A 14086-nucleotide genomic window follows, 5' to 3' on the forward strand; every position below is an offset into this window, starting at 1 on the left:
ATGACAAGCTTTTAATGAAAATATTGTTCTTTTTCTGAAAGAGGGCTCATCATAGATAAACCTTTTCCAAACACCTCAATAAAAACAGGTGGTTGCTTTTCACTTACAGGGACCCTTGTAACTCAAGCTTATCAGCTTTTACAGCTTTAGGGCAAATAAAAGTTCAGCCCGTAGCTGTGGAAAGTCTACATCATTAAAAACAAACAGAAAAGTAAGCCTCTGTTTAGAGTAGATTTGGATGTGGAAATCCACAGTTTGACTATGACAAAGCAACTGATAACATAGTTAAGACCAGTTTATCACAAGGAAGTACATGAAGTTTTTTGAGCTTTCCCTCCCACCCCCCAGAAAAGCACAGAAGCAGTTACACAAAGTGCTTTTGAGACATACTGCAGAAATAACAGTTGAACTTCCATCCTTGCTGATTGCAATTGAACTCAAAACAGCAAAATTAAGCCAAATAAGACCATAACCCTGTTCTATATTGAGCCATTGTCTGTATTGTATATTTGTAATGACGGAAAAGTGGCAGGTTTTATCCTGGGTTACTTTAAAGTCGTCTAACAGCAGCCTCTAGTGGTCCAGGGAGAGCTTGTTCTCTGCTAGGTCCTTCTTCAGCAGGAAACAAGGGGGAAAACACAAGACAAATCCCAGGCACTCTAAAGCCCTGTTTTGGAGAGGAGAGGCAGGGAATTCTGTCTAAGAAACCCAGGTGATCAAACCTTGAACATTACGACTTTTCAATTCTGCTAAAGTCCATTTTAGAGCCACTTCCTAACCCACATGTTTTTTGGGCCAAACAACATCCAACTTCCATTATCTGAGAGGCAGCATTTTGATTAAAAAAATACATAAATCAAATCTGTGTCATGACATTCTAGACAGATTGTGTAGTTTTCCCCCTTTCTGGGTATGTTCCAGCACTAGCAGTGGCCTTGAATGTCTTGGCTGAAAAGGGAGCACCAAAACCATTGCACAAGAGTTTATCCAGCCAGCAGGGTCAGAAAAGGGACTCGGGAAGCATCCTCTACAATCACAGTCTTCAAAACACTGAAATCAAGTCATGCTGGATTTTTTAAGCTATATTGTAGACAAAAATACATTTTGAGGTTTAAACATGAAAATACAACGCTGTAGAAACTAGAATTGCTCTGAGGACATTGACAAAGCTAGTTTTAGGTGCAGTATTGATTCACATAGGCTTCTATAGCAATATACTTAAGTACTACTTTAACATGAATTGCTACTAAAAGTGCATTCATTCTGGCTAAATCTTCAGCTTGATACAAGTTGCTTGAATTCAAGGGGATTGCAGACAACAAATCTCCAAACAAAAAACCCTTTCACCAACTAGAGAAAGACATCAGCCTTTTAGTGCTTAGAATAGAATGATTTGCTTAATAATCCACAGGTCTAGAGCTGGGTACAGGAAAAGCATGCACAGCAATACAAACCCGTGTATTCTTAGTTGCTTTCTGAGCTTTGTTATGATGACTTCTTGAAACCTTTTAGAATGGGATAGATGTTCTCAAATGCCTCATAGATTTCAGAACGCTCTTTTGCTCCTGTAAAGTCATGTAGGAGAAACAGATTAAGCATTGAGAATAACTGAATGCAGCTCAAAGCTAATAATGAGATTAGAAAATAGACGAGTTTAAAAGCCACTTTAATGTACTGTCAGAGATTAGCTTTTTAAAAGCAGAATTTGTATTGTGATACTTCTGCCACTGCCTTAAAGAAGAGAATTTCTATTTTCCTTTAAGATGAGACTAGATTTGTTTACATCTATAGCACAAAAGCAGCAGTTGGCCATTCTCAGCAGGTACAGAATGTTGTGGAAAAATAAAAAAGGCAGCTTAGAAGAACCACAGCATCATCTGTTTAACCTATCAATAGGCAGAACTGTTATTGTTAAGTGATGAGCAGGAGATAAGGAATGAAAGGCATTTTTTTCTCCAATACTGGAAGTTGATCTGCAGCATATTTCAAAACTGGAGGGGAGGAGTTGTGGGGCACTGTGGAGTTTTGTTTGTTTGTTTTAAAGCTTTGTTAAGTCATCTGCAATTTCTAAGCCAGCCTGATCTCTGTTACCACAAGCAAATCTTTAATACAGACATTGTATATCAACTGTACTGCAGGAGACAAGAACATTCCTGGCCAGTGACAGTACTTGACCATGCTAGCATGAAAAACATTAGCTACAAGCACACTGCACTTAAATGAGCTAAATAGCTGGACTAAGTGGCACTTGGGATGAACTTCTGAATTTTTTCTTTTCCACAATAATATGTCAGAACGCACTTGGTCATGACTAATTCATTGGAGCTACCACAAGAACCTTTCTTGATAGAAGGGAAAAGACAACACACACACAAACCCACACTCGACAGATTGATTTTTTCTTCCATTACAGTTGGGGCAAGTGTTCAGAGATAAGCCTTACTTTACCTTAATCCTTCTGGGCCAGCTACACGCTCCAGAAGAGGGTGACATTAGTTTACCCAAAATGTCTTTTGCAGATGTCTGTGGAGTGGAATTGATTTCACTGAACCAAATAAATAAATAAAAAAAGGCAGAGGGAAATTGGGAGATGGAGGCAGCATTTAGGCTTTGTTCTGCGTGTCTCATAGTTCAATTAGTTGGACTCATTCATGATTTATGACTGTGAGGATCTCTGACTAAGGAAAGCTCTTTCTCATTTGTCTTTCATGAACCACAAAGCTCTCTGGGAAGAAGTAGTAATATTTACCTTCCAGTACATCCAAATAAAAGCATTTTTTTTCCCCTGAGTTTTACAAAAGAATGTTTAGGGACACATGCTCAGAAATTTAACTGAAAGACAGATACCTCTTGAGCATACTTTTTCGGTAAGACTTTCACTTAGGAGTGCTTTGCCAAACAGTCTGGAATGGGTTCCTACATCTCCACCCTTTCCTCTCATAATGTCTAGTAAATGTTGTCAGTGAAGTGTTTTAAGAACTTGGCTTCCTGTCCAAAGGATTTTAAACTGCTGTTGTTATGGTATCTGTAATTAAGCAACTGAGTAGTTACCAGCATGTCAGCGTCCTGCTGGGATTTGGTGCATTTATGAAGAGCATAAAGCCATATGTGTCAAATAAGATATTTGAGTTTAATGATACGGAGATCTGAAAACACTATTTGAAAAAATATGAGATTCTAGTGCAACAATGCAAATTGTTACCCACAGAAAACACAGTAAAGTATATAAAGGCAACACTAGGCATAAGTAAGCTTATTAGGTGGCCTTATTATGGTAGGATATTAATTTAGCTAATATTCAACTGAAACTCTTCCTTAGCACATATTATAGCGCTTACAGCTGTGCAGAGGGATACAACTTACCAGTCAGAACAACTTTTCCAGACACGAAGATGAGCAGCACTATCCTTGGTTTGACCATCCTATAAATAAGTCCAGGAAATAGTTCAGGTTCATAGCTGTTTAAAGCAAATGGGTAAGTTTATTAAAATAGAAGCACGCTTCAGTGTTAATTGCATGAAGAGCTCTTAAGTTACATTAACAATAATGTAATTATAGATCTTAAGCTAGCTACCTATAGAAATGTAGATTAGGCTTTAGGCATCTGGAAGTGAAACCTGGCAAACCCTGCTGGAGCTTGTAGGAAATCTCTGTGCTCACTTTTAAAGACTTTTCAAGCTACTTCCGATCTGCTTTACTGTAGAGCAGAAACTATTAATGCAACCTCCAAACAGTGCTCAAACCTTTCTTAGTCTGCAAAGAACCCTTATTATGAAGGGTCTGCTGTAACTAAGAAAGAAGACAGCTGAATATTTATTTAAAATATGTAATCTTTCAGCCAAAGCAGCCCAGAAGTTAAGTACAGTGTGTTACATGTAGTGCTAAAACAAACAGACAAACCCCCACCATGCACGCAATGGAATTCCACCCCCCGCCTTCAAAATCCTCATCCTTTCCTTGGTGATGGCAGCAACTAGCTTTGAACAAACCAGTCCTGGAGAAGGTACAGCACTTCCATCACCCAAACACAGGTTTACCTTAAATTAATATGTAATGAAAATCCAATCAAGTAAGAACCAAAGTAGTATCTCAGAAACACACCGTATTCCCAGTTCTGTATTTTGCAACTGAAGTCTGGCTTCATCCCTAAAGTTTTAAAAAACTTGTCTTTGCAGATAGACATTGAGTTTAATGGGAGTTATGCCAGGGGCCAGCTTAGCAAAACATTTACAGTGAGAACCTGGTGCATGCCCTTCCAAGTAGCTTAAAAAGTGTTTTAAATAAGCCTGAATTGTTTAATCAAGACTTGTTATTTTCCTGGTGATATGGTCTGCAATTAAAAAAAAAAACAGAAAAAAAAACACACTCCCACCTACTAAGGTTAGCTATAATTAGACATAGCCAGTTCTGATTACCTTCACTGCTCAGGTTAATAGAAAGCTCTTGTGCACCTTTTCTTGTACATAGCTGGTATGCAGCAGCACAAGGATTGTGCCAAACAGGAAGGTTCCAAGTCAAAGAAAACCATAAAAAGTCTCCTTTAACCAATTGATCAGAGTAGCTGAGTTTCTTGCAAGTCCTCACTCCATCTTAACGAAATCTAACACATCCAGTTTACCCCAGAAGTGATTCTACAGTTATGTAGTACACCCCCTAAATGGGTCCCAAAACTAGTGGTTATAGTGTCTCTGAACAGAGAAAGCAGTAAAAATATCCAGGAGAACAATTTAGAACAGCCCTTGCTGCTGCATTGTGCCAATCACTGTTCCAGGAGCTGAGAGTTTCACTGCAAGTTGCTGCACGTCATCCTAGCAATTTATCAGAGGATCATTTTGGCCTGTGTCCCACTAGGGACAGGAGTTGTTGCAAGAGAGGCACCTTACTAACCTTTTTGCAACACGTGGCACCCATAGCCACCTCACATTTGCCCAGCCAGTTCTGGTGAGCAGAAAACATGCTGTTGAGTATCCAATTACTTATTCTTTTGCCAGGTTTGCCCCGCCTCAGAGTTTGATCCTGTTTACAGTTTACAAAGACACTGCTTCAAGCATTGCAGGTCTCACCACAAGCCTCACCACGACCTACCTACTGAACTGCTGATGGGTGAGAACCAGCCCTTCCAGCCGGATGGGAAACCTCACGTCACAGCTCCCAACCATGTTCTGTATCTTGAAATCCAGAAACTTGGCAGGGAACCCAAGCTTCTGCACCACACGTGCATACTTCCTTGCCGCAAGCCGTGACTGCTCTTCACTGAAGGAGCAAAGAGGGGGAAATTAGCTTTGATTAGTGATTTTCTTCTGCTGTGAAGATGAAAATCACTTTACATGGAGTATTATTAAAACCTTTCTCCTGTAAATTAGCACCCAAACTTCATGTAGGAAAAAGTATTTTTTCCCCCTCTCTTTTTATTTTTTAGAAAAGAGAGATGACTTTGACCTTGAGGTTGCTGTTCATGTTGAACACCTGGAGTTTTTGACTGTTTTTAAAAGTGCCATGAGACTGTCCACATCAAGCAAGGTCCAAAAGGCATCTTCAAAGACAAGCTGGAGACCAAGTATATTGATTGTTTAATACTAAACATCACCAAAACAAATAAGGCACATGGAAATTCTCTTCATATTCCTACTCAAGTCAAATCTCAATGCTCCAGAGACAATCAGTTTCCTTCCTCCTCTTAAGTTCCATGTCTCACACAAGCGAGGCCATCTCTGTCTTTCAGATCATCTAATTTAATCAACTATCAATTGTCTTAACTGGTCCAGATTCCAAAACTTAACATTTTCTGTCTTTTTTCACACTTTCATTCCTGGTCCTACGTGGTTGTTCTGCCCATTATGGGAGTTAGTCTGCCAAGAAAGTACAGACCTCTTTAGACAAGCCCCAACCTCTCTATCTAGGTAATCATATCTGCGACCTGCTTGTTCTGGAGTAACCATATTGCAACAAGAAGCCAGGCACAGAAACATGGAAACAACTCTGCTAGTTTTGAGGGCAAGCCCAACCTTCAGCATGAAAGCTTAGACTGATAAGAACGAGCTTAAGGAGAAGAGATATTTTAAACTGTAAGTTAATGTATTATTCCATTGACATTTGAGCCCATAAATCGGGAAAGCTACTGAGCTTGAGGACAAGAGCTTCCAAGTATAGAAATAATCTTCCCTTTTCTCCAATTCCTATTTTTCCCTGGAGGCAGATCTGTTGAACTAGTAAATGCACACTGAAGAGAGACTTGACAGACACAGGTTATGCCCTGACTCACTTTAAAGTCAATGAGAAACACTTATATAACTTCTTAAGAAGTCCTAGGCATTTTAGCAGCTTTTCTGCTAATGTCTGCTTAGCTCAGTCTATAATTGGGAGCAGAAGCATGCAGTTCAGTAATTACTGACTCCCACCATGAAGAAAGCTAAACATTTTCAGGACTGGTACTTCATTTTTTCTTCGCTATTATGGCGTTCTATGGTAGATAATGTTATAAGTACAAGACGCAGGACAAGGGAATGTACCTACCTTTTTGCTCCTGTGCAGACCATTTTTCCTGAACTGAAAATAAGGGCTGTTGTTCGTGGTTCCCTGATCCTCATGATCACAGCAGCAAACCTCTAGAAAGTCAGAGTAATGTCTCACAATCAGTCTGGGGGATTCAGTTGGTACCGTATTTCAGTTCATCATTCCAGAAATTACCACCTTCAAGAAGTTCAGCACAGCATGAATTTGATTTGCAAGAGTACATGCTTACTTATTACCTTCAAACCAGATTCCTCAAGCACGTTGGGGCTCAAGAGCACAGGCACAAGACCACCACCTCTTTCCCTACATTTTAACATCTTGGAGTCACTTAGTCACCGCGTCCATTCTCAGTCACTTTCTATGGTCCAAATTGCTTGCTAGAAGTATCACATCATACCACAGCTTCCTCCAAATCCAGTTTGACTCCCTAATTTCCTTCACCCCAGAATTTTGGGGCAACTCTTCCCCTTCCCTACCACCCCAGATGAGGGCTGCTTGAGCTATTTCAGCAAGGGGGAGCAGACCACAGGTGGGAGAGGTCACATCTTTTGTGGGGAATGTCTCATTGAAGAATCACCCTGTGCTTTATTCAAAGACAGACAAACAAACATGGGACAATAACACATTTTGTTGTTTAAATTTAACAAATCCAGATTGCAGAACTTTTGTGGTGTTCTGCTGTGGCTCAAGACATTGCCATGACAAAAGGGACAAAACATACAAACTTTACATGAGCTTTAATTCAGCAGCACTGAGAAATAGAAGTGGAGGTAATGCTTAAAGTCCGTAGGATTTACCTTTGGGTTATACTCTGCATTTCTGGCGTGCAGAGCTATGTTCTTCAGATCTAGTTTACAAGCCAAGTTTACAGTCGACACTATATTCCTGAAGAACAAGAGAGGAATTCTCTTACTGCAAAAGCAAGCCTTTACAGAGCCAAAACCCAACATTATTAGCTTAGTGTGAAGTCACAGTCCAATTAATTGCCATCAGCTAATTTCCTGCCTGCCTCTTTCCCACTCCAACACTAAGCTACTTTTGGCAAAACTTGGGTAATTCAATACCAAAATTAAGGTTTCTCACAGGAGAAGATATAACAAAGTTCCAAATTATTAGTCCCTGCATACTAAGCCTGTGTGTCTTCCAATAAATACATCAGTGAAGGCTTTTAGAGCTTTAAATTGCACTGTTACTAAGGGGTTACAGAGTTCCTGCAGCACTCTTAAGGTGGATGAGGGTATCTTATACTGTACACATATCAGCTACTCCGTAGTTGCTCTAATGTAGACAGAACAGCATCTTGTAATAAGGCATCTTTTCTTGGCCCTTTTGAGAGCAGAAGGGGAGACTTAGCTGCAAAGAGGAGCAGATTTACATCTTTAGAGCTCTGGGATCACTCAGATCCTCCTTGCTAGGAAAAGGCCCCCCTTTTGAGTCGGGTTCCTTTTTGGTCTTTTCATTCTGCAGGTTGCAGTAACTAGCCATATATACACTATTAGGAAATCCCTCATACCAAACAGTTCTCCCATAGAGATTCTTCAGCCCCTGTTTCCCAGGAGAGTACATTGCCCTTAGGGAGCCAGAGGCATTGTGTATAAACACACTGGTTGGGCAAATACCACATCCGCTCTCCTCCATTTTTCTGTGCCATTTCCATTTTTGTATTGAATTTATTGGCATAATGTGCAGTTGTCTTCCTGTATCATCTGTTCATTTGTTCTAAAAAACCCTCACACAGTGTATTTGGGCCCAATCCATTCTTCCTACATTCTCTAACAATAATAAAGTCAGCTGGGCATTTCAAGCAGAACACACCTGGGCCTTAGGGAGATAAGGCTTCAGCAATCATGGTCCTGTCCCCAGAACTATTACTTATGTTGCACTAATTTACTTACTGTAGCTGAGGGACTATGCCAGAGCTTTCGGATGCAGGCGTCACGGGGGTCACAGGTGTCATTGGGGTCAGAGGGGGACAGACACCAGACGTGTCGGAGGATGGCTGCGTTGCGTCCGGCCATCCCAAACTGCTTTCCTCCGTAAAGACACCGCTGTCCTCATTTCTTGACACAGGTCCATCAAGCTCTTTTTGCATTTCATGACCTTCCTCAGAGGGATTTTGTTCTTGGTCATCTTGGCTAATATCTGGAAGAAAGCTGAGATCCACGGAGGAGAAGTCTGGAGGGAGGTCTTTAGGCTGATTAAATTGAGAAGCAAATGGTGCATCTGGAGTTGTCTGAATTGGAAGGTCTATGTCATAAGGGCTCATGGGAGCAAACAGCTGAGGACTAGTTGAGATATCATCCTTGAATTAAGAAAAAAGTGTCATTAAAGTTTCAGTGTTAAAATGTTTACCTCAACTGAGAGATTGAATTAAAATGCATCTTTCATTCAATGAGGAAGTTCTGGTATTTCTCCTCTACCCACATGTATACACATTATAGCAAACGATACTGTAAAGATTTCAAGCATATTGGCTGTCTCTGGCAAATAAAACTCAAGATTATTTCCCCTCAGCACAGTTTTATTTTTATGGCTCTAGAGTCAAACTAGCAAACAGAACAGCAGCCCCCAAGTTGCAGGTGATGATCCAAACCCATCAACTCCAGTGGTGATTCAGCAGGGTCAGAGATGGAAGCTATGAGGAAATGCAAGGAACCATGGCCTTTCTATAGCAAAGATACATGTTCCCACTGCATTTTGTGGGCAGCCTGGACCACATCACACCACAAACTGAGAAGTATTCTAGGCTTTCATTGGTGATTCAAAGGACGACGTTGGCAGTTTGCCCTTCACAGCCTTTGCCACGCTTCCGTATAAGTAACACAACTGCTTGTGAGTTTTTCCCTGGCAGACAGCTGGTGTTTTCTGGCTGGCTCCAACCCTCCTTCCCTACATTCCAATTCCCTCTCCCTGTGTGCAGGGACAGTATCTGTGTTATGGTAGATCTGTGCTACAGAGGGCAGCAGTTCACAGAGCCCCAAGCAGCTCGGGCGTTCGGCTGCTGGAGGCTGTGGGCCTAATTTAAGCAAGACAGGGCTTGCAGAGCCAGGATCTCTTCTCAGCTCAAGCAGTCAAGACATGCAGCACATCTGTAAGCAAGTTCTTGCATGCTAATGGTCTCCTCTATCAAAATCACCTGTTTAATTAAAAAAAAAAAATAAAAGGCACTGAATAGCAAGGAGGCAAGTGCCCAAAGAAGGACATAGCAGCGTGGCCATGGGCACTCTGCATGCAGTGGGGCTCTGCTCCTGGGGCTGCCAGCGTGTCCTGCTGCAGACACCTGGAAAATTGTGAAGTGGCAGAACCCGCAGAGAGGCTCTCCTAGCCCTAACACAGATCTCATGACAACAGCTGGACAAATACCTTGAGTTAACCCTGTTTCTCCTAGGCACAGGGCCCCATAGGAGATCACTTGGGGTGAACTGGTCCTGAATAAGTCTAGACACTCCCTAAAACCCTTTGGTTTTCTGGAAGAGGGCTCCAAGCACACTCGGAATTAGTAAGTCAGAAGCATATTTTAAAGGAATAAACAGATGCTTGCAAAGAGACAATACGCTGTGGAATAGCTAGGCATCTTGTTTAACAATGTTTTAAAACAGTAAATAAATATATATTCCACATTAGCAACAGAGAAGGAAAACAGTCTCCAAAAGTCCTACAATACGCCAAGATTTAGCTGTACAGGAGCAGACTAGGATTTGTTTTTTCCTTCTTGCAAACCAAGTGACACTCAGCAGACAGTGCAACTAAAAACAAAGCAACCTTTCCCCCAAACTCATCACTGAGCCTCACAGGACTGTTCACATACTGTAGTCAGGGGCAGAGAATGTAACAGAGTCAAGAAACAGATGCTAAGCAAACAGCTTGTGGCATAGCTTGAAGAAAGGAGTTGATGGGGAGGAGAGCAGTATGTGAAGCCCCAAGCATTAAATAGCTGAAAAACAAAGAGAAAAACTGCACAGAGTAGAATGAAAGCAAGTCTTTTCTCATCAGGTTTCCAGATAACTTTGGAAAGCAAAATAAAAAAACATAAACACCCCCAAACTTTACAGGGTTAACTGCATGGAAGACACTTCTCGCAAGGCAGATGCTGAGCAGTGGTGCAAGGGGCACAGGACCATGGTTACATTGGGCTGCCTGCTGGGTGTTCCTGCCACAGGCTCTGGGTTAAGGAGCTTCACCCAAGGGCTCCTTGGCTGCACAGCCGGGAGATCTCCCCCCAGCTCCATAAAGGAGATCCGAGATCACTAAGGTGGGGTGGTTTGAGGGGTAACAGCCACTTTCTGTGGTTTTCATTCCCATTACAAGAGGCCAGGCAACCCACAGAGGCATAAATCAAAGCCAGCTGCTTTAAACAACTGCCCAGGTCTCTCTTCTCCCCGCTTTTATTCCTCGCCTCCCTCCAAACTGGTACCTCACACATTTGCTCCAGGTAGCAACCCAGCAAGCCTGGAACACAAACCTCAGTGATAGCTGGGAAAGCTGGCGAGTTGGAACTCCCTGTGTTAGACCCCTTAGGGTCTAACCCCCTACGTCCCACCCCTAGGAGGGGCACAGATTTGAAAAGCACAGCCAAACCTCTTCCCCAAGCAGAAAAACAGCTTGAAACAGGACATCAGTGAGAAGCAGAGGGCACAGGAGCAAAGTGCTGCAGGGTGGGTGCGGGTCTTGGCTACAGCCTCACACCAGGGAGCTGCTGGAGATGGGGAAAAGGGGGAACAGGGATATTTTTGCCCAGAGCTGCCACAGCCGGGGAGGCACGTGAGGCGCAGGCAGGAGCACTGCTGCAGCGCCGCGTTGGTGGTATAGTGGTGAGCATAGCTGCCTTCCAAGCAGTTGACCCGGGTTCGATTCCCGGCCAACGCAACCTCCCATTTTCCCTCCCCTCTTTCTTTTTTTTTTTTTTTTTTTTTTTTTTTTTTTTAATTTCCCTTTTTAAAGCTTCCCTACCTGCCCGTCACAGCGCTCCAGGTACTGCTCCAGCTGGGACGTGCCGTCCATGGACACAGGGGCTGCCCCCTGCCTGCTGCAGCCTCCTTTAAGCATGGGGGGGCAGCTCCATAATCACCTGTGTCCTCTACCCAGCCCCAGGGCAGGTGCAGCTCATCTGGGGCCATGAGAGCCTGTGTGGGGGTCCCATCTGCCCCACATGGGGCTGCAAAGCATGGGGGCAAGTGGCATCTAAGGGCTCTCCCTGTGGGCAAATACCCCTATGCCTGCACATGGCACAGGTGGGAGGCAAGGAAATTTTGGGGAATTGGGTGGAGGTAGCTCTCTTGGAAGCCTCTGTGGGATGTTCTGCCCAGAAAGGCTGTTGTGGTGTTGATTATCTTGGCAGAATCCAGGCCAAAGAGTCCATTTAGTAAGCATGGAGCAGAACGGAATTCACAGTCACTTTAAAACACGCACAGAGGTCTTGGTGTGGGGCTGTGGAGCTGCAGCAGGCCAGCGTGGTGCCTCACTGCACTGTTTTTTGCCCAGCTGCCTTTGAGCTGGGCGCTTTTGGTGGCAGGGTTGTCTGCAGGGACCAGCTTGGTCTTGGGGAAGTGCTAGGAATGGCAGGGCTGCCTCTCACACTATATGTGAGCCTATGAACGCAGCCTGCTCGTGAGCTCCCCTTCCCTCTGCTGACCCCTCTCACCTCTGTAGGCTGCCGATAAAAAAGGAGTCAGGGCTGTAACTTAGATCTGCCAAAGATAAAGCCTTGTGTCTTGCTGGTGCCTTTTAGAGAGCAAGCGTAGCATGCCCTTAATTTCTCCCACCTGCCTCATTAAGTGCAATAAGTTGCACCTGGCCCCAGGGGGCAGAGCCTTTAGCAAGTCTAGTGCAAGGTCAAAGCCCCCAAATTCAATAGCTGTGCAATGGAATGACCTCTCAGCTGGGCTGGTGCTGCTAACATTGTGGAGGAAGTATTCCTTATAATTGTTACTATCAGTGCCTGGGAGTCTTTTTTCTCTTCGGTATCTCTCTGTTTCCACCATGTTAAGATTGTCTCTTAGTGCAATGTACCCCATTCCCTTTCCAGAAGGCTCCTGTGCCGTGAGCAGCCCAGCAGATGTGAGGAGGATCAGTGTGAAACCTCTGCCGTGTTCCCAGCATGGATTTCCATGAAGTGTCTGGGAGAGCTCGATGCTCGGGAGCCGCGCACTGCCGACGAGGCTCAGGCGCTTCATCACTGGGTGCCAGTGTTTGCTGTCTGACTTGTTCCTTCTCTCCCTGCCCTGCCGTGGTGCCATGAGTGATGCCTTGCTGTGAAAACTCAGGTGTGGAGACATCCTGATCCCTCTCTTGGTGCTATGTTGGATAAACCTCATGCTCTGCTAGAGAACCCCTTGGGTTTTTGTGTGAGATCTGCTTGCAAGCATCTGCCTGAGCTGAAGAAACCCTTTGGAAGAAGATACCAGGGTCCATGCATGCAGGAAGAGGTGCTGCCAGGCTCTTCTCGCTGCTTCCAGCCCTTGCAGCGGGTCCCAGAGGTGTGAGGGGTCAGATGTGCAGTGTTGGACATGTGGCTTAAGAGCATCCATCCATCCTGAGCACAGGCTGCTGGGCTGGTTTTGTGGTACTTATAGAGTGTAATCACAGAATGCTTAGGGTTGAAAGGGAGATATAGATCATCTAGTCCAACCCTCTGCTCCAGCAGGGACACCCAGGGCACGGGGCACGGGGCGGCATCCAGGTGGGTTGGAAGATCTCCAGAGAAGGAGCCTCCACAGCCTCTCTGGGCAGCCTGTGCCAGGGCTCTGGCACCCTCACAGGGAAGAAGCTCTTCCTCACATGGAGATGGAAGTGCCTGGGTTTCAACTTACACCCGTTATCCCTCTGGTGCTGCTTTTTGTGCTTAACACTGCCAAAGTGGTGCCCACTTTGGTGCGTTGCACCAGTGATGCTTGGTAAGAGCACTGGAAGACCTTTACATCTTGAAAATGTTCTTCTCATCTACACTTCTTAATCACTTATGTGTTGCTGGGCTTTTTTTTTTTTGTTTGTTCGTTTTAGAAAGGATGTGAATGAGTGTAAGAAGGCAGTCTGAAAACTTTTACAAAGGATCCTGTCATAGGGATATGAGAAGAACAGGTAGATTATGAGCTGTGGATCATAGAATTATAGAATAGAATGCTCAAGGTTGGAAGGGACGACTAGAGGTCATCTAGTCCAACCCCCTGCACACGCAGGGTCACCTAGAGCACGTGGCACAGGACTGCGTCCAAGCGGGTTTGGAAGATCCCCAGAGAAGGAGACTCCACAATCTCTCTGGGCAGCCTGTTCCAGGGCTCTGGCACCCTCACTGTTAAGAAATTTTTCCTTAAGTTCCTGTGGAACATTTGGTGTTTCAATTTCTGGCCATTTCCTCTAGTTCTGTCAGTGGCCACCAGTGAAAAGAGGCCGGCCCCATCCTCCTCACTGCCTCCCTTGAGGTACTTCTAGACACTGCTCAGGTCCCCTCTCAGCCTTCTCTTCTCCAGCTGAACAGGCCCAGCTCCCTCAGCCTCTCCTCATAGGGCAGATGTTCCAGGCCCCTGATCATCCTTGTGGCCCTGCGCTGGACTCTCTCCAGCAGCTCCACATCACT

General features: G+C 44.2%; 1 protein-coding gene and 1 non-coding gene across 2 annotated transcripts; one reads left to right on the top strand and one right to left on the bottom strand.

The window, feature by feature from the left end:
• Positions 1-1350: 1350 nt before the first annotated feature.
• On the bottom strand, positions 1351-11514 carry TBPL2 (TATA-box binding protein like 2). The gene is made up of 7 exons (XM_010211895.2): positions 11464-11514; positions 8409-8815; positions 7311-7398; positions 6514-6605; positions 5086-5253; positions 3364-3458; positions 1351-1565 (listed from the first exon to the last, which is right to left on the bottom strand). The coding sequence occupies exons 1-7, from the start codon at positions 11512-11514 to the stop codon at positions 1486-1488; spliced, it is 981 nt and encodes a 326-aa protein (XP_010210197.1). The 3' UTR covers positions 1351-1485.
• On the top strand, positions 11308-11379 carry TRNAG-UCC (transfer RNA glycine (anticodon UCC)). The gene has a single exon. It is a non-coding gene; the product is annotated as a tRNA-Gly (tRNA).
• Positions 11515-14086: the final 2572 nt, after the last annotated feature.

This window comes from Tinamus guttatus, unplaced genomic scaffold (genome assembly GCF_059628265.1).
Source record: "Tinamus guttatus ecotype Peru unplaced genomic scaffold, ASM5962826v1 Tinamus_guttatus_pri_ptg000048l, whole genome shotgun sequence".
NCBI lineage: Eukaryota > Metazoa > Chordata > Aves > Tinamiformes > Tinamidae > Tinamus > Tinamus guttatus.